At 40.5% G+C, this 18,948-nt stretch overlaps 3 protein-coding genes across 7 annotated transcripts; 1 reads left to right on the forward strand and 2 right to left on the reverse strand.

Moving 5' to 3' along the window:
• Nucleotides 1–42: 42 nt before the first annotated feature.
• LOC116208491 (DNA-directed RNA polymerase 2, chloroplastic/mitochondrial) lies at nt 43–7,039 on the reverse strand. 4 transcript variants are annotated; one of them, XM_031541973.1, is made up of 20 exons: nt 5,915–7,026; nt 5,323–5,538; nt 5,097–5,230; nt 4,949–5,015; nt 4,711–4,769; nt 4,411–4,528; nt 4,172–4,285; nt 3,903–4,034; nt 3,179–3,595; nt 2,977–3,027; nt 2,807–2,877; nt 2,300–2,384; nt 1,994–2,146; nt 1,511–1,585; nt 1,327–1,416; nt 1,183–1,230; nt 964–1,078; nt 780–883; nt 600–680; nt 43–485 (listed from the first exon to the last, which is right to left on the reverse strand). In XM_031541973.1, the coding sequence occupies exons 1-20, from the start codon at nt 6,821–6,823 to the stop codon at nt 465–467; spliced, it is 3,060 nt and encodes a 1,019-aa protein (XP_031397833.1). In that variant the 5' UTR covers nt 6,824–7,026; the 3' UTR covers nt 43–464. The 4 variants fall into 4 exon arrangements, with proteins under 4 accessions (XP_031397833.1, XP_031397834.1, XP_031397835.1 ...); XM_031541974.1 differs by having other exon boundaries at nt 45–680; nt 5,915–6,798; nt 6,883–7,039; XM_031541975.1 differs by having other exon boundaries at nt 45–680; nt 5,915–6,777; nt 6,883–7,027.
• Nucleotides 7,040–8,016: 977 nt separating this feature from the next.
• LOC116209289 (alpha/beta hydrolase domain-containing protein 17B) lies at nt 8,017–10,739 on the reverse strand. Its single transcript, XM_031542885.1, has 6 exons — nt 9,983–10,739; nt 9,768–9,804; nt 9,234–9,470; nt 9,081–9,128; nt 8,391–8,836; nt 8,017–8,253 (listed from the first exon to the last, which is right to left on the reverse strand). Exons 1-6 carry the CDS (start codon nt 10,282–10,284, stop codon nt 8,181–8,183), a joined length of 1,143 nt encoding a protein of 380 aa, XP_031398745.1. The 5' UTR covers nt 10,285–10,739; the 3' UTR covers nt 8,017–8,180.
• A 3,786-nt stretch (nt 10,740–14,525) lies between these two features.
• Nucleotides 14,526–17,583, forward strand: LOC116208461 (F-box/kelch-repeat protein At5g15710). Of its 2 annotated transcripts, XR_004157073.1 has the most exons (3): nt 14,526–14,745; nt 14,928–16,637; nt 17,228–17,583. XR_004157073.1 is itself a non-coding variant. In XM_031541929.1 (2 exons), the coding sequence occupies exon 2, from the start codon at nt 14,987–14,989 to the stop codon at nt 16,289–16,291; it is 1,305 nt and encodes a 434-aa protein (XP_031397789.1). In that variant the 5' UTR covers nt 14,526–14,745; nt 14,928–14,986; the 3' UTR covers nt 16,292–17,583. The 2 variants fall into 2 exon arrangements, 1 of the variants encoding a protein (XP_031397789.1); XM_031541929.1 differs by having other exon boundaries at nt 14,928–17,583.
• The last annotated feature ends 1,365 nt before the right edge of the window (nt 17,584–18,948 follow it).

Consider the following 18,948-nt stretch of genomic DNA (forward strand, 5'->3'; position numbering starts at 1 on the left):
CTGCCATTTGACAATGTAACACAACTGTGTAACTGCATGAGATGTTTTGAACTTCCTTGCCAACTAATGAAATATGCACGAGAAACCCGCGTCCTCGTATCATAAGCTCCAAGTTTCTACCTTTTCAGTTCTACTCTGTACACAGATTACACATTATAAGAGGTATATAAACACATATCATGAAGCAAGCTGCCACTTATGCTTCATCGCGCAAAACCCAATTTTCAGTGTTTCACGTCTCCAAAAAGATGGAATTCTAGCCTCCATGTCCTCCTAGCTGGGCATGACTTGGATCACCAGTCTCTACAGTAGCATGCCCATTCATTCACTAAGATTCTCGAGGCCTCGAAGCATTCTCGTCTCAAAAACCAATGTTGAGCAGCCTATACAAATGGTGTCAAGAGAACTGAAGCCCACGTGACTCTTCAGGGAAATGCCTTCAGCAGGGAAGTTGTTCCAAGCAATTACTTGGTACGTATTGCCTTCTGTTCAGTTCCATGCAAAATAAATCATGCAAGAAACATCGCATGAAGAAGCAGAAAGCACAAAGGTTATGTAACTTGACCCCATTAATTGAAGAAATAAGGCGAATCCAGTACATCTCGTAGGTCAAAATCTCCGCGTTCAGGTAAGGGAGGAAAGTTCAACGTAGGGAATGACTGCTGGAAGCTCTCCAGCAACTGCACCCCAAAAGAAAAATTTAGAATCATCAGCAAAAAAGAATCTATGAATTACTGTTCTGGGAAGAGAAAAATGGAATTTCAACCAGAAGAGCTTACGTTTTCAAGGATAGGGGTCTCATAGAGTTCCACAAATTTCTCTCTCAATATCTGATTCATCTTATCCACATCACAAGCATGAGTCCAGTATGAATCGTGAACTCCTGCAACCAAAACACAAATTAATAACTCGCAGATAAAGTGAAAAAAACAATGCATGAAGGAGGAAGACTCGCAGAAGGACCTGCAAAACTCATCCCCGCCTTCTTGCAGGCAACAGCAGTCATCATCATGTGGGACCCATCGAGGGAGTGGACAAAATTCGGGGGAAAAGCCGTTCTCTGCCGCTTGACCATGACCTGAATGTGAACGAAGCAGCTGCGAATCAGACCCTGTAATGGTGATGACAATAGAGGAATCTGAAATACAACAGCAGCGTGCGTACTAAAATACAAGAACTGACCTTTCCGGTTTCCCGTTGCAATGTCAGAATCTGAAGAGAAGTTTTCACCTGCATGATGACAGACTAGTGAGCTCATTTGTTCCATAAAATAAAACTAGAAGAAAATTTACTAACAGTTGAGGTGATAAATGTCTGAAGACTCACAAGATGTCTTCCCAGCCTACGGTAAGGTTGCACCACAGGGAGCCCAAGCGGAGTTGTCCACTGAACCAGTTGATTTTCAGCTGCAATTATCTTTCCACATAAAAAGTTTGTGATCAGAAGATCACGTTGAGGGTATAACACGAACTGGAATAAAAGATTGAAACGATGTAAAATAATGGTTTACCCTCGCACATTCTCCCAGCCAGCTCATGATATCCCGTGCAGCTTCAAACATCTCACCTAAGGCAGTTAAGGTAACCTGTGAAAGATTAAAAAGGTAAAAGAATTGAAGATCTCAATTTCCTGAAAGATTACTTGAGCTCTTCTATATGAATAATAGAAAGAAAAATTATCCTAACTAACTTCAGGCCTCATGGACATAGTAGGCGTGCCCGGTCTATCCAATTGTTGGAATAAACAAATATACAAACTAATGATGCAGCAGCCAACTCATCCTTCGAATTTGTCCCCTTTTCCATCGATTATGAAATTATGATCTACTATAGCACTATTTTTGGTTGGAGCCAACTGACCCTCGGTTAAACTCATGAAACATGCTCAGCTGGTTCAATATAGTCTATTTCTGTAAACCATGCCCATAACCAAGAAAATAAAAATATAGTGGGAAGTGGGCACTGAGGCTTTCAGCAGCATAAAATGTTCCGACCTTAGCAGCATAACAAGATGCCCGAAATAGCTCCGTATCATCGGAAATGGCCCCACGTTCCTTCAATCTTCTCTTGATCTGCTCCCGAGCACCAATATAAGTGACTCCATACACAGATGTCATAACTGTCTGCTTCACCAGTTTCCTGTCTACCTGAAAAATTGTCCAAAAACTATTAACTCAAATTTCCTCATGGTGGGAATTACAAATTTCAAATCAATCAGCTCATAAACTGAAAAGCTATCAAAATTTGACAGGGCTGATATTCATCTTCCCCAGCTAATCCCTAAGAGGGTGAAAAATGACCTGATTCACTAACATCTTTGCATGTACTGCATCCTGGAAAATTGCAGGATCCTTTTGTGCATCGCTCCGCATAATATCTAGAACTCTGCAGCAAGATTTCCCAAATAAGTATAAAACAGAAAATCAGATTTCTACTCGACTAATGTGCATTCTCATAATGAAATGGATGTAAATACAAGGAAAACATCCAACATTCAGAACTGAAGAAGCATAACGTTGGTGAAATTATCAAATTCTGTGAGAAAGGTGAGCTCTTAATTCATTCAGAGATACAACATCAAACTCCTGAAAACATGCAGGAAGGTTAGATTCATTTGTTGCATACTTTATTTAGATAGACATTTGGCCTGAGAATATGTATATATTAGTTCATTTCTGTTTTATTTGCCAAAATAGTTTACTTTGCTGCTCTTTCTCCTTCACCTCGTTGCTCGCCTTTTCCTGGGAGAGGATACCTACTAAAGAGAGCTCACTCAAAATCCATTATGGAACGGAAATTTTCCTTACCTAGAAGCTATTCCTGAGTACACATCTGCAGGCTTTTCTCCTGCAACCAGATTCACCGCAGTAGCACCCAACTGAAGAAACAAGTTTGCACATCAGATGATCATGGTTGTTAATATTACTGAAAGTAAGGATTTAAATATAATTTCACAAAAAGAAAGATGACTCGTCACCTTATCTCTTCCAAGAGCAGCATAGTGTTGCAATCCATTACATGAACCATCCTACAGATAAATAACGTGATTAAGAAGAACCTTTATACTAAAATTGCATTGACAAAGCATCTGGAATATAACCTTCCAACATATAAAAACAACATATCATGTAATGCATTTAGAAATCATATATATTGGGTTGATTGCAGCATGTAATTACCTGATGGACAGGAATATGTGACACAAAAGTCTCCGGGGATGAGCTCCTCAGAGCTTCAGTTAGATTAATGCAAACAGCCAAGCATTGGAATGGATCTTCTGCATTTAACCACCATCGATTGCCTTCTAGTGGTCGGTCAGCACAATCAAAAATATCGTCCAAGTGATTCTCTGTGAATGCTAATCTTGCCTCATGAGATAGCTTGTCCACCCCATTCGCAAATAAATTCGCCAAATGTATCTTAAGCCAGCGTAACCCAGACTGCCCCAAGGGGCGGCCCTCTGCAAATTCTAAAATGCCACGACATAAATCAGAACCAAGATGGTTCAAGTAAGGGTGCATGGGATATGCACGGCCTCTGAAATCAAGGTTGTGTGGGTAGTAGAAACCCTCTTCATCCTTCATTTTTCTAGCCACCTGCACAAATATCAACAGGCTTTAATATGTCAAATGTCAAAAAGGTAGACTTTTGTCATCTTACAAAGAGAAGAAAACGCCAGAAGAAGAAGAAGAAAACAAGAAGACTTACAACAAAAGAAAGTTATAGAAGCCATATCTGAATTAGTTACAACCTCTCTTTCCTTTTCCTTTTCCTTGATTTCAACTTAAATTTAGCTTGAATAAGATAGAAACACACTGACTCCTAACTTAACAAAAATATCATGCATGCAAATTAAAGAATTTTACATGTTTGGGGGGGGGGGGAGGGAATTATGAAACTTACAGCAACTTTAAGCTCTATATCGCAACGCTGTGAATGCCTCTCCCTGTTTTCTTTCTTGACATTTTTGACTTTCCACTTCCATTTTTTAAGTTGTACTTCATCTTCCGTATCTGGCTTTTCAGGCAATGGTATCTGTAAGGTGGAAAGTTGCCCGGAAATTGTTTTAAGCTCTCATTAAATTATCAACCTCAACGAAATGAGATTAACAAATATAAGAAGCAACTAAATCCTAGAGATAAATAATGATAGACAAGCTGCAAGTAACTCACGTCATCTCGGTCCACCAAATCAGCAAGGCGGCCTCCATTAGTCCATATTCTATCCACAACGCCCAGTATTCTTCTATTTATTCTCCATTTAGTTGTCCCGAGTGTATTCAAAGCCTAAACATTAATTAATTGAAAAAAGAGTGGAAAAAAAAGAGAGAAAGAGATTAGCATGTATTTACTAAAAATAAGTTAAAAGAGTGATGACCACATCCCCATCAAGCAACTTTTAGTTTCCAAACCTGAAAAACTGGCTCTAGTTGCTTCCCTGGGGCCCTCTTAACAGCTTCACGTTGTTGTTTAACACCATGAGTCCTCATGACAGTGGAAGGTAAAAAGAAGTATGCTCCTTTGTCATAACTGCAATAGCAGAAAACAGTATTTGCATCAATAGTCTTAGCTTCAGTCTCATCTGGCTTGCAGAATCAGAGATGTAATTCAGATCCCAATCTTCAATTAACCAACTTTTGAGCTTTAATAAAGCACGCAATGAAATTCCTATGATATAAACCATCTAATTTATGACAAAATAAAAAACATACCCTGTCCACTTTACTGGGGGCACTAACATAGGCATATAAGGGATCACCATATGTCTCGCCTGTTCAAGAAACAAGTGTCATACTCATTAAAACAATTGAAGATAAGGCCCGAAGAACCTCAAATAGGATATCATAATCACATGATTTGTCCCATTTCACTGAATAAACTTTGTTGCGCCATTCACCCTGAATATACAGGATAAAGATTTATGATTTTTGCCTGAGAAAATTTGCTCACCGTTTTCTCCAAGCCTTTGAGAACCAGTGGGTCGCATTGGATAATACCGTATCTTCTTCCGTCACACCTATTTAAGGAAGGACCAAAAAGCAACAACATTAGAAAGGGCAAAAGTATAATACCTATCCATGGAAGAGCAGATCCTCACTTTGCATCTTTTCTAATAGTTCTGAATGTGTGAGAAAATGCAGGACGAACATCAGGCGGATTATCTGCTGGTTGATCAGCCGGGGATTGAATGTAAGCTGTTTGAATCAACAAATCGATCAGACGACTTCCAACCTGGGAAGAAAAAGGATGGAAGGTGTCCTGATGAAGCTTTCAAACAATAGAGAAAACACCATTTTATAGAGACTGTAAGACAAATTCCGAACCTTCGCTTTAATATCCTGGCCCCAAGGTCTAGAATCATCATGCCTGTTCACTAGCTGCTTCACTGCTGGAAGCTTCTTTTGCTTTATCAAAGTAGTAACTCTTCTCCTCAACTTGTCTTGTTCCAGAGATACAGGACCAGCTTCGGCTCCTTCACCTTCATCTACCTTTTTCCCCTTCTTCCTCTTTGTTTTTTCCAAGAACCTGTTTATTCTAACCTGAACCATTTGAAAAACCATAATTCCAAAGGGCGGACCTATGAGTTAGGTCTCTCGGAGTTGCTTACAAAATGTACATACCAATCACCAACTAGCGGCGGGCCATATAATAAAGGAAATCTGGATAATGGGAAAACAGGCTCATGATATAACGAATGAAGAATCCATTTCCAATAGAGTCCTGGGCTGAAATAAGTAGCAAAGCAATGAACCCAAATGCAGAGTTGATGATAACCTCAGATACTTGATAAAAACCCAACTAGCACATGCCACAAATTCAATAAATTTCAAAATAAGATTTTCATGATCTGCATGGTGCAAACCGAAAATACCAAAAAAAAAAAAGTGCCAGGGGATGTAAGTTTAACCGACCCACCTCCTGCTCAATTGCATCGCCGATGGTACAGGCTGCCTGAATAACCCTAGCAACACCATGTTCCCCTCCGGTCATCAATAGTCCCATCAACTTATGCATAGTGATCACTGACATCATATCTGCAGGCAATTGATCGAAATACCGAGCATGACCCATCTTATTCTTCCCCAACCTATACATCTCCTGCTCATCGGCAATAGCTTTGCACAATGGCTCAAACCAACCCAAGAACAAAGACTTCATATAAGGCAAGTTGGGGGCCAACTTCTGCTCACACATATCAGACAGAAGCTCCATATACTCCTTAGCTGCCTGTTCCCACGCCTCACTCTCAATCTTCACCTGCCTTCGCTTCAGCATATGATATTTCTTCGACGCAATTCCCCTTTCTATTTCTCGGTGCCTTCTCCGAATGGTCTGTCTCTCCTTCTGCTCCGCCCTATTCAGCTCCTCCAACAGTTCCTGAACCTCCTCGGTGGTCGGCAAATCCTCTTCAACATCAGTTGAAGAGACCACCGCCTCGGCCACACTTGCGTACCCCTTGGGGCAAAACCCACCAAGCCCAAGGTGGAAGCAGCTGGGCCTCCCGATTAAAGGATCCTCATTTGACAGGATTTCACCATTTCGACGACCACCCGCCTCGTAAAGACCCGAAGTTGATACCGGGCAGGAGTCGAACGGCTTGAGCTTGAAACTAAACTTATCAGGCACAGCCGACTCTTGGGGTAGCCCCAAGAAGCCGCGCACGCCGACACCGCGGAAGTACCTCGAAGTTCTTGAAGTTAGCTGCTTGGCTATGTTTCTCCACATAACTGTGGAAAGCCTCGATGGTTTCCCGCACAGGATGCTCGGTTTCCCAGGTCCTGGATTGAGATGAGAATAGACTATGGGGGCTTTAGTGGGGGACATCAAATGGGAAACAGAATCAAACTGTAAGGAGAGGAGGGACTGATGACGAAGTTATTTACAGAGACAATGGAATTCATAGAAAGAGAGGAAGGAAGTGTCTGCGTGACGGTGATGAAGAACTGGGGGAAGGGGCCGCCTTCTTCTTCTTCTTCTTCTTCTTAAACCCTCCTTGAACCTTTGGGCTTGTCCTGCTCTCTAATCTAATGCCGGTTTCAGCAGATTTTCTTCTGTTTGTACTGGGGCGATTTCTCAATTTTAAAGCTTTCTGAGGACTGAAATGCAAATAACGCCGGCCAGTGGATACGTTTCAAGCTTAACGGGCCCCCGAATTGGCGAAGAAAGCCCATTGGACTAAGCAATTTCTCTACTTTTTATTTTTTTTCCCCCGAGACAACAAAATAAAATAAAAGTTATAAAACACGAAAGTATATGCCACGACTCAAGGATTTGGCCTAGCGGTTAAGGTGCGTCTAAGTTTGCATCCGATCATGAGTTCGGATCCTCTCTGTGGACCACCCGAATTCACAGAACTCCGGGAATTAATCGGACGAAACCTGGATATACCGAATTAGAAAAAAAAAAAAGTATATGCCATAATTGATAGTCTAATCTGAGCTCGAGAATCACTGAAAGTACACTACATGAACGGGATCAATTGATATGATAATCTGAGCTCGAAAGTGACTAAAAGCACCACGTGGACAGGATCAAGCAATGCTTGAACAGTACAATCCACACATCTGAAAATACTTTTTTGTTTCTTTATGAAGTATAATAACAGATTGAAGATTAATAACAGAGTGAAGATTATGCTTGATGGGAAAAGATGGCAGGCCCCCTCAAATTATTGCGGTTTTTTTTTATCCCTACTGATCCTTTCACTACGATTGAAATTCGATCAGCACGAAACTCGCAAAAATGCTTGCATGAGTAGTAGTCTTCTTACGTGCTTTCTTTCTCACGTAAACTAATACACATATCCGTGAGAACGAGAAAACTCAAAAGAACTCAAACCATGTCATACATAATACGTCCTGGAGCGGGCGCACTGAGACATCTCCAGAGAGACATCATGGGACGTTGGAGGAAAGAAGACGAAGAAGAAAAATGCTTTATTGAAACAGATTGCTTACTTCGAATTACTTTTGAATCAGCTCGGTTCCCCCCCCCCCCCCCCCCCCCCCCCCCCCCCCCCCCTCCTCCTAAGATACAAAGTTTCCCCGTTACTGTTAGCCAACGAATCCCAGTCACATCCCCCCCACCAATCAATTGAATTTCAGTAAAAAGAAGTATAAATACAAACAAGTACAGCCATTTTCTCGACTGCCTGCCCGCTACACAAAACCTTTCCGATTCCTCATACAGCTGTTGCAGGTGGCTTGAAACAGTCGATATTGCATAACCCGACCGATCTCATCATCCCTCCGAAACTGCAATCGTGATGTAAATTGCATTAGTCAGAAATCTCTTTTTTTCCGTTTTCCGAAAAGTATACAATGTAGAAATTCAGTTAATAAAAAGCGGAATACATGCAATTCATGAAAGACATGCTCATCTTTATTATTACCGGTCAATGCTGTTCCTCGCTTTCTCTGGAGGCTCGAGACCATTTGTTGATTTCTCAGGGCAATCGACACTCTTCTGCGTTTTCTCTCTCCTGTCAGTACTCGCTCGTGACTTCTCCCTCCTATCCGTGCTCAACCTCGGCCTCTCCCTTTGGTCAGTGCTGGGCCTAGGCCTCTCTCTCTGATCTGTGCTGGATCGGGATTTCTCTCTCAAGTCCGAGCTGTTTCGAGGATTCTCAGGCAGATCTGTCATAGGACCTGACTTAATTCTCGAAAGTGGTGACTTCTCAATGGCAGATATGAACTTCTTGAGATGCTTTATGTATTGGGGGTAAAGCTCCAAGTCGCAATGATTTCCTCCTTTGATCCACAAAGGTTCGTACTTCTCCTTGCAAAGCTCCCACAGCTGCTTGCCATGGGACCAGTGAACCACATCATCAGCCGTTCCCTGCATCCAAAATACTGAAATCAGCAATCGTTTTAAAGGACATCCCACTGAAGTGTGAAATACCCTTCTCTGTGCTTTGGAGTTCTCTGGCTTGTCAACCAAAAAACCTCAGGTGAGGCAGTAAAGAACTGAATTCAAGCGGATGAGTGCAAGAATCACCACATCATATCAATTTTTACCAACCCTAAGGGCATCACGCCCGAGAAAATATGGTACGGATCTAAAGAAGAGTAGGTATACTCACATGTATTATGAGTACTGGACAATGAACAAAAGGTATCTTGTCGATGTTCTGCACATGAAAGAGGCCCAAAAAAGTATGATCATAGAGCCGAAAGCATAGTCAGAACTGACAAAGTTCGTGTTTCTGAATATGAACAACTGTTGAGAACCGAACCTTGTAGATGTCGAACCAATATGTCCTTTTCACAGGATACATGACTCTAAGTCCAGATAAGATTGGACTATGGAGAACAACCGCCCTGAGACTCGGCAATCGGGTGGCTAAATCTAGAGTGGGCCCGCTCCCGACTGACTGACCATATAAGATTACGTCTTCTTCCTTCACTCCATACTTCTCCACGAGGCATCTATAAGCTGCTTCAATGTCGGTGTATGTGTTCTGCTCACTTGGCTGTAAAAGTGGGCAATAAAAATACCGGGATTCAGAATTCTTCTATACATCAATCAGGCTAACCTAATTTTACAAGAATTCAAAGTTAACCAAGAGTTCAAATGTTTCAGTGAGTGGACTAAACAACTGTTTGTAAAGCAACATAATCAGATAGATATCCTTAAAACCGCGAAGGGGTCTGCAATCAACAATTAATCACCATGAAAAGACAATCCCAACAAGAAGCTCCGGTTCAGCTCATCTTGCAGATCATTCAAACACTCAAAAAAGAAACAGCAAGCTTAACAAATCCAGTACCTTGCCCGTCGACTGCCCGTACCCTGAGTAGTCATACCTGCCCACAAGATGCAACTAGTTCAATCTATCTTTTCCTAAACAAAGTATGCTCATCCTCCACTTAACTCAAATTTCCCAAGCTGCAAATCAGTTGCAGCACTGCAAAACTGAAACTGTGCTATACGTGATCTGACGAAAGAGAAACTTTTTGAGTAGAGTATAACTGAGTGACTAACCCCATCAGGTTGACCCTAAGATGCACGCTGAGCTCGCTGAACAGCTCGTACATCTGACCCAGATCGGCGGCGTTCCCATGAGAGTACAGCAGCGTGAGAGCCGCCGAGGGATTCCTGATGAACACAGCAGCAATCTCGGTCCCCCTCTTGGTCGGCAGCCTCAGGACGTCGACGTTGTCCTTCACAGCCACCCCGGACATCCTCAGCCGCCCCGTGACCTCGTCCGCCACAAGCTGGTACGACGGCGGGGAGGGCGGGAAGAAGGCGAACTTCGCCGCCAAGGATGACGTCACCGCCCCCATCGGGCAGGAGTCCGTCCGTTCCCCCCGGAGATTCAGCTGCAATTTTACGGATTTACTACTCCGAGACCTCGGGGAGTACGCTCTTCTGCAGCTGTAGGTACGATTCCGAACAAGTTCTTTTAGAGAAAGGACAGGGTTCGGTTTGGACCCATTAGACAGGACATGGGAAAGCAAAGGGAGGTGTGGGTGTGCATTCGAGATTCAAACTTCATGACTGCACATGGGGGTGCAGACTGCAGAGGTGAAGGATAGATGGAGCTTGGCAGCTGAGAAAGCGATCGAGGGGAGAGCGCGTGAGAAAGCGGAATATGCTAGGGTTTGGGCCGAGCAAGAAAGCGTTGGACTCCACTCATCAGTCGCTGGTTCGTTTCTTCAGGGGGCAAACAACGAAGGGAGAGGAAAAAGGTCGACGGAAAGGGATAGAGAGAGAAAGAGAGAGAGAGAGAGCTTTCCGGCGTGGAAACGGAAAGCGGCACGTGCGATGAGATTAGACTTAAGACTTTACTTAATTAACTTAAGAAAAAAATCATCGGCCATGTACGTACTGTAAATAAGGTGGTCGACGTGTCGTGGTTTGGTTTGTCAGATTGCGATGTCTGATGTCTGGTGGAAGTGAGTGTCTGTTGACCGCCGCGTGTACCTCTCCGGAGACAGGGAGCTTCGTTCAATGTCGAAATCCCGCCCGGGTAAGAACTTGAAGAGCATTGCCATAGGAGGAGTGGAGGACCCTTCTTCATCCTCGACGAGATTCACTTGTGTATAATTAAAATAGACTTTAAACTGATGGGGGCACTCGGTACGGTGTTGCCGAGGCAACGTCGCAACGTGAACATGCCGATGAGAGAATCTCAATAAAATTTCACATTAAACCGCATTTAGGATGTCCAATTTGATGCAGAGAGACTTTGAACTTGTGTTATCGAATTATATCTCAAAGCTCTGCCCCGGGCCATTAGATGTATGAACAATTGGGATCTCCGGTAAATGTTTGGTCTTGGAAATGGACTCTCTTCTCTATCTCTGTGGAATTGCTTGGAACGGCTCTCTCTTAGCTGTGTCCGCTCCCAGACACACAAGGTAAACTAGAAAACCGGGGGAGCTCACGCAGAAATAAATAAATAAATAAAATGATAATCAGCCAAAAAATAAAAGTAAAATAAGATGATATTATAGGGAAGCCTCCTCTCCTTCCTCCTTCGCGATAACACAGCCTGTGATTCCCATGTTCCTTTCTACTTTCTTTTATAACAAGCAACTTTTTTTTTTATTTTCCAATTATCTTACATATAATATACGCGTTACATGATTGTTGTATGCATCTGATAATAAATGGGACAAGTGATTTCAAGTCTAGACCAAAAGGGCATATCAAGAGTCGTCGCCAGCTTATCTTTTACCAGTTGTTTTCAATAAATAACCATATATGCCTCCGAAAGTTGAATTTCCTCCTCAAATATAACGCGTGCATATTCCATAACATCTGTTTTAATCCAACATATGGTCAATATTGCCTCGTCTCAAGCCTCCGATCTTTTACCGGAATTTTCGCTTTCAATGATCGATATGAAATTCATATGTGAAGTTTATCCAATTTTCGTGACAGTTGCTAACTGGATTCCAACCCATCTGTCGGCGTCTACACATGCATTATTAAACGCTGATGGCCAGCAATGAAGCAGCCAAACAGGGGCTGATGCTTTGATTTTGATGTCCATGCATGCACAGCAAAACATGACAGTGGCCTTCCATAATTCTGATTGCCCTTTATTGTTCGCATCTATGATCGTTCAAATCACATTATTGATATTGAGTATTTATACCTCTACGGATGCATCATCGCTATTTCTTTTTCTTTTTTCCGATATGCATCACTTGATATCAAGCTCAATGGTTATCATCTAATTCATAATTAATATGGACCACTCATTAAAAGGTAAAACTCTCCCGGTCGCGATTTTTTTCTATTCACAAAACTTCAATGATAAGTTTTTGACTCAAAAGTCAACGCATTTAAACATTTAGAATTCACTACATAAAATAAATGAAGATAACAATATCATAATCGATAATATGAATAAATATCACTATAGTTGAATTAAGCTAAAACTCACATTGAAAAATTAAGAAAAATATGACATATGAGAGGAATGAATTCAACAATGTACCAACTTAAAATTTTAAATTAAACATGTACTCGCAATAAATTTTGTCACTCATTATAAGCTCTTATAAAATAAAATCACAGAATGAACTCAACTAAATTTGTAAGATAAATCATATTGCTAAATTTTAATAGATAGGATAATCACAAAGTCGCGTTTAGTGTCAATGAAGAAATTTATAAAATAATGATTAAATAATGACCATGACATTAAGGGCCCATTTGGTTTTACAATTCGTTTTTAATTATACTATACTTAACTCTGTTTATTTTCAATTCGACAATACAATTATTACTTTTCTCTTTTTTCTTCAATTTTTTAACCATTCAATTCAATTTTTAATACTAAATTTTCTCAACTATTCATTACTTTTTTTTACAATTTAACAACACAATCATTACTTTCTCTCAATTATTTACTACTTTTTCACACTTTTTCTCATAATTCAACAACACAATTATTATAAATCAATTAAAACCAAAATTTAACTTTACTCAACTCTAAAACCAAACACAACATAATATATTTAAAAGGTTATATCTAGAAGTTTTATATATTTGAATGAGTCTACATAAGAAAAAAAAAATACATTTAAAGATTGAATAAAATTATAGATATAATTGCGTGCGTTTGTATTGGAATATACAAGGAGAAAAACATAGATTGTATCGATATGATGGTTAGATTTCGTAAAAAATAGGCGCGCAACAAAGTGTAGGTTATCATACTAAAAATAATATCGCCATATTATATTTTTACCGGCTGTTTTCTATGTTTGATTGTTTCAAATATTTGAATTTCTATAGTAAGATCAATTAAAGATAATAATGAAAGTTATTTGATAATAAGTTTATAATTCATGGACCTATGAACACGTCGAATACATTAGTTTAAGATATTATCATTATTAATAAATAAGTGTGCATAAGAAATAATAATTTATCAATATTACACGTGTATAACAATCGTTTGAGACAATTTTTAGACTCGCGGCGAAGCGCATATATGTTTACCTAGCCATACATCACAACTGAAAAATTCGAGCAGCTCCAGCTAGTGAGGTAATGTTCGATGAGATTCAGGTTCTGGTATAAAGTACATGCGGAACACAACATATAATGATCGATCGATGGGTATTTTCGCTCATTCATAGAATTACAAACCGTGAAATATACTTCTCAGTCCATAACTCGAGGTGATTATCTTTATCTGGATATGATACATGTCTATTCGGTCCGAAAAACCTCAGCTCGAGTTCTGGAAATAGATCAGGTCGCGTAAAAGCAAGGAATTCAAATGGAGGTGAACTGTAATCCATCTCCAAAGAGCAGCCCAGATGAGATGAATGGATTAAGCCTCCGACAACCGTTGCCTGTTTGAATTTTGTGGAGCCCATTCATCACCTAAGCAAACTTCTGTGTTTTGGTTTTGCAGAGGCCCAAAGTCAATATTCAATTACTTCTAGTCCTATACATACTGAAACAATAATGATGTATGTATAATATATTGATTTCTTCTTAGCATGATGGGGTCAGCATGCCAGGGATGTTAAATAATTAATTCCTGTCGAGAGCCTCTCTTAAAAATTAAAATAAATATTTGGATAAAAAATGAAATATGAAATTGTGGCCCGTCACATTTAGATAATATAGATAAATATAATTCATTTTAAAATTATTTATATTTATTTGATATATGAAAATAATATACTATCATATAAATGATTTTTTTGTTCGTCCTTTCATCTGTGTAACGAGGTTATAAAAATGTGAAAAACAAGCCAATGTAGTTTTTTGGTATTAGGACGTTCATGAATACAAAAAAAAAATCATAATAAAAAAAGTCTCGATGAAATGAATTTCGTGTATATATATGAATATATCTACGTACATCTATAGTAAAATTGGCGAAAATAGATGATGTTAATGAGAATTAATTTTTACATCAATAAATATGCTTTTCATATAAATCAATTAATTATATTGTTTTCGACAAAGAAAATTAATTATTGACTAATGTTGAAAATAATGAAAAATGAAGTGGGCAAATATATATAGAGTTGTTGAGATCCTCTAACGAGCTGAGCTGAGCTGGGTTCATTAACTGGTTCAAGTTCAAGTTCAACTCAACCGGCGGAAAACCCCCCAACGTATTTGTTAAGAAAAAAGGAAAGTGTCTCATCCTCTTCTCTTCTGTCTAGGGTTTGCGCAATCAATTCAAACTCTGGTCAGGCGAGTGGTATGAGAGCTCGATTGAGCTCTCAATCATCAATATTCAAGCTGCTGCAGACTGGTTCACGGTATTGCTTCTCTTCTCCCTCTCTGACGTTCTCTATCCATTTCCATTTCCGATTTGAGGTCGGGCTCCTGTTTTTCTATGATGGATTCCTGACTTTGACCCGGATCCTGGGTGAGGATCGGTTTCTCTCTAGCTCGCATCGGCTTCTAAAGCTGAAATTTTGAATTTTTTGCTGGATTGTAGGGCCACAGGACCGGGGTTGTGCTTTTTCGAGCCAATTGGGGTTGCCGGGAATCAGTCATATGGATGATTTCGGCGAGTCTTCCGTAGATTCTAGTCATCGGTTGACAAATAATGGGTCTTTCAGCGAAGACGATCGGTGCCCTAAGCAGGTGTCGCCTCTCCGGGGCGATGGATCGAGAAACACGAGCCCCTTAGGCCGTGTAGGATCAAGGAACACCAGCCCCTCTCGGCAAAAGGTGATAAAGACCAAGCCCCGGGGTTTAGATGAGGAATCGGTCGCTACATTTGGGAAAGCAGTTCAGCCGCATGTTCAGATGGAGGAAAATATATGGGCAATGCTGCCTGAAGACTTGTTGCACGAGGTCTTAGCCCGGGTTCCTCCATTCATGATATTTCGGCTCCGTTCGGTATGTAAACGGTGGAACTCGATTCTCCACGATAGCAGCTTCCTGAAGTTTCATTCGCAGGTTCCCTCGCACGGGCCTTGTCTTATAACATTTTGGAAGAATGCTCATTCGCCCCAATGTTCCGTCTTTAGCTTACCGCTGAAAACTTGGTATAGAATCCCATTCAATTTTCTGCCTCCTTGGGCATTTTGGTTGGTCAGTTCATCGGGTGGTCTCGTTTGTTTCTCTGGGCTTGACGGGTTAACCTTCAAGACTTTAGTTTGTAACCCCCTTACACAGACTTGGAGAACTCTGCCAAGTATGCATTATAACCATCAGAGGCAATTACTCTTGGTCGTTGATCGGGTAGAGCGGTCCTTTAAAGTTATTGCCACCAGTGAAATTTATGGGGACAAGTCTTTACCCACAGAAGTATATGATTCAGAACTGGACTGCTGGTCCATCCACCAGATTATGCCGGCAGTTAATCTTTGTTCTTCAAAGATGGCTTTTTGCGACTCTAGGTTGTACTTGGAAACTCTCTCTCCTCTCGGGCTCATGATGTATAGGCTTGATAAAGGGCTATGGGAACACATCCCTGTTAAGTTTCCAAGGTCTTTGTTGGATGGCTATCTGGTTGCTGGCACTCGTAAACGGTTATTTTTGGTCGGAAGAATAGGCCTTTACAGTACCCTTCAGAGCATGCGGATTTGGGAGCTGGATCATGCGAAATTCACATGGACAGAGATCAGTAGGATGCCCCCAAAGTATTTTCGGGCACTTTTGAGGTTATCTGCTGAAAGGTTTGAATGTTTTGGCCAGGATAATCTCATCTGCTTCACATCCTGGAATCAGGGGAAGTGTCTTCTCTATGACGTGGATAAGAAGAATTGGTCTTGGATTGCCGGTTGTGCTCTCCAGTCATACAACAGCCAAGTTTGTTTTTATGAGCCGAGATTTGATGCTTCTGTATGTTGAATGAGAACCTCTCCTTCTTTGAGGCTTTTGCTTTGCAACAGATTTTATATTATGTGATCCAATTCTCGGTCCTCACATGTCTGACTAGTTTCAGTCCTATGACTTCATCTTCTAACAACGTAGCTGATTCAGGCAAGCAATGAGTTCACTGCCTCGGACCATACGCTGTACTGAGATTTAATATTGACAAAGCTGGTGGCTAGTTTTGGTAGCATTGCATGTACATGACTTGTAGTTATTCAAAATACCTAAGTTCTTCTTCCGAAATTTATCGAGAAATTCCAGTCTACTCCCATGTGACAGGGGATGGCATTTTGGGACATTTCTCTTCATAGGTGATCATATGGTAAGACCTAATATCTCTTCTGCTGACCCCCGTGCTGGTTTACATATTTTATTATTATTATTTTTGTTTACCCTTGCATGATGATAATATGAGAGCGTTCTTTTGAGAGCTGGTTCTGTCAAAAACAGAGGTCCATAAAACCTTTTGAAATAATTTGAGCTTTTTTACCCTAGAAGTCGCCTGGAGTTCGATTGATATCCAATGGACAGCAAGAACTCAAAACCATTTTTTAGTTGGTTATTATAAGTGACCATAGTATCTACTCATATGAGTGTGCTTAAGATTTTAAGCTTGCGAAATGCATTGGTTTTGGTGGGTCTTGTGAAATGCATTTTGGGGATCAGTCCAGTATAGACTAACTTCCTGAATTAGAACCTTGAATTTTCTTTGAATCTCATTTTGATTCATTCATACCAACTGCAGCCTTCATTTAGGAACATCCCAATCGCATTGGCTCTGAGAAATCAAGAGCATCGTCTATTAACAAAGTGATCATGAATGTAGGAATTAGGTCCACGGCAGTTATGGTGGAGTCCAGTCTCTTATGTTCAGTTAATAATTAATGCTTATAATACCCTTTCCAATTGCAGACTTGCAGCAATAGTCAATTCCATGGAGTCTATAGCTTGAAAGTTGGAGAAGAGTCGAGAATTCTCCATCGGATGTTGGCTATAGGGTAAGCAGCTCCCTTCGGCGCCCGATCATCTGTGAACTTAACAATTTTTGCAGCATTTTCTCCTTTGTTTCAACGAGTCCTCGAGGCGATTTGACAGTGAGATTTAAGGACCTTTGGCTTGGTGAGGCTGGAAACTGGATTTAGCTTTACAATATACAGTTCCCAACTTATGGAACTCCAACAGGCCGGGACTTAGCATCGATTGTAAGAAATAGTCCCTTTGTACTGTACAGCTGATGGTTCTATATATTAATTGATATATTCCTCTCACTTTGTTTCTTTCTTTCTTTTTTTTTTTCCTGAAGATTAATTGATATATTCCAATTTGATGACTCTTGTGAATTGTGTATTCAAATATTTTTTGACCGCTAGAGGCCTACTAATCAACTATTCCATGTCCTGAACTGACAGTGATGATGATAAAATTCTCTGAATTAATTTAAAAAAAGAAAAGAAAAAAAGAAGTATTTCTTATGTGCTACGTTGGAGAATTAAAATCCGACAACGCGTGACCCCGTCGATGGTGGTGGGGATGGGGGCAATGCAGGGGAAAACTTTGCGGCCATCACATTCACATGAACTTCAGTATCTCAGATCCTCAGAAGCTCCAACCTACGTACACCCATTTTCAGTACCCACCCCAGCCGAGTCTCCTCCGGTGGGTTACCGGAACCGGAAATCACAATCCGACTTCCTTTCTTCGATCTAGTACTAGTTTAAGGAGTAACTGATATCAAATTCCTGACGACCCTAAGCATAGCTTTCGTTTTCATCATCGGTATTGTCTGTTCCATCCCAAACTGTGACAATATAGAGGACCAGGGCTTGCAAGGTTGGCATCGGTTACCGGGAGTGTGCACTCGTACGTCACGTGGCCGGAAAGTTATCGGTTCGTAACTTGTGCTTAGAAGATGCGTTTGTCTATGGTGCGTGTAACAAACAGAGGCTGGAGATATTTTCTCACTTGTTAGAATATAATTGAATAGAATAGAGGAGAAGATAGAAGGGAGAAGAGGAGGAGACATGACACTGGTAAAGGGAGCCACGCCTTGCATATGTTTGCGCGTGTTTTCTCAGGGGGCTTCCTATTACTTTCTCTTATTATTTGTTATTTTGCCCGTTTATTTATTTATTCATTTATTATTGCTAGTTCCATATGAACTATGAAGAAATTCAAAAAATAAATCAATTAAGAAATCCCTAACCCAAAAAAAGTCCCTTCGAGGGAAGGAAGAAGAAGAAGAATAGGTTGTGGCCCTGAAATGCGATGAACTACGGGGCTGAGCCAACATATTATAGTATGGGCTGGATATGACATAGGATTCTCAAGTTGAATTAATCTATAATACATATAGAGAAAATAGCCTAGAAAACCACATATTTTCCCTAAATTTCTCATTTTACTAACTTCTTAAATTTTGGTCTGAAAAATCAAAACGTTTTCCTCCGTTTACCAACTCGTTAATTTCGACTCTAAAGGTTCTGACGTGTTCGTAAATTTCCACCTACGTGGCAAACGAAATCAAGCGTGGAAAATATGACAGTTGGCTTTTAAGTTAAAACATCAGATAGTTTGCCAATTTTCTTTAATCTATCAACAAAAAATTTCAAATATTTTTCGCGTGTGTCACAATC

Source organism: Punica granatum, chromosome 5 (genome assembly GCF_007655135.1).
Source record: "Punica granatum isolate Tunisia-2019 chromosome 5, ASM765513v2, whole genome shotgun sequence".
NCBI lineage: Eukaryota > Viridiplantae > Streptophyta > Magnoliopsida > Myrtales > Lythraceae > Punica > Punica granatum.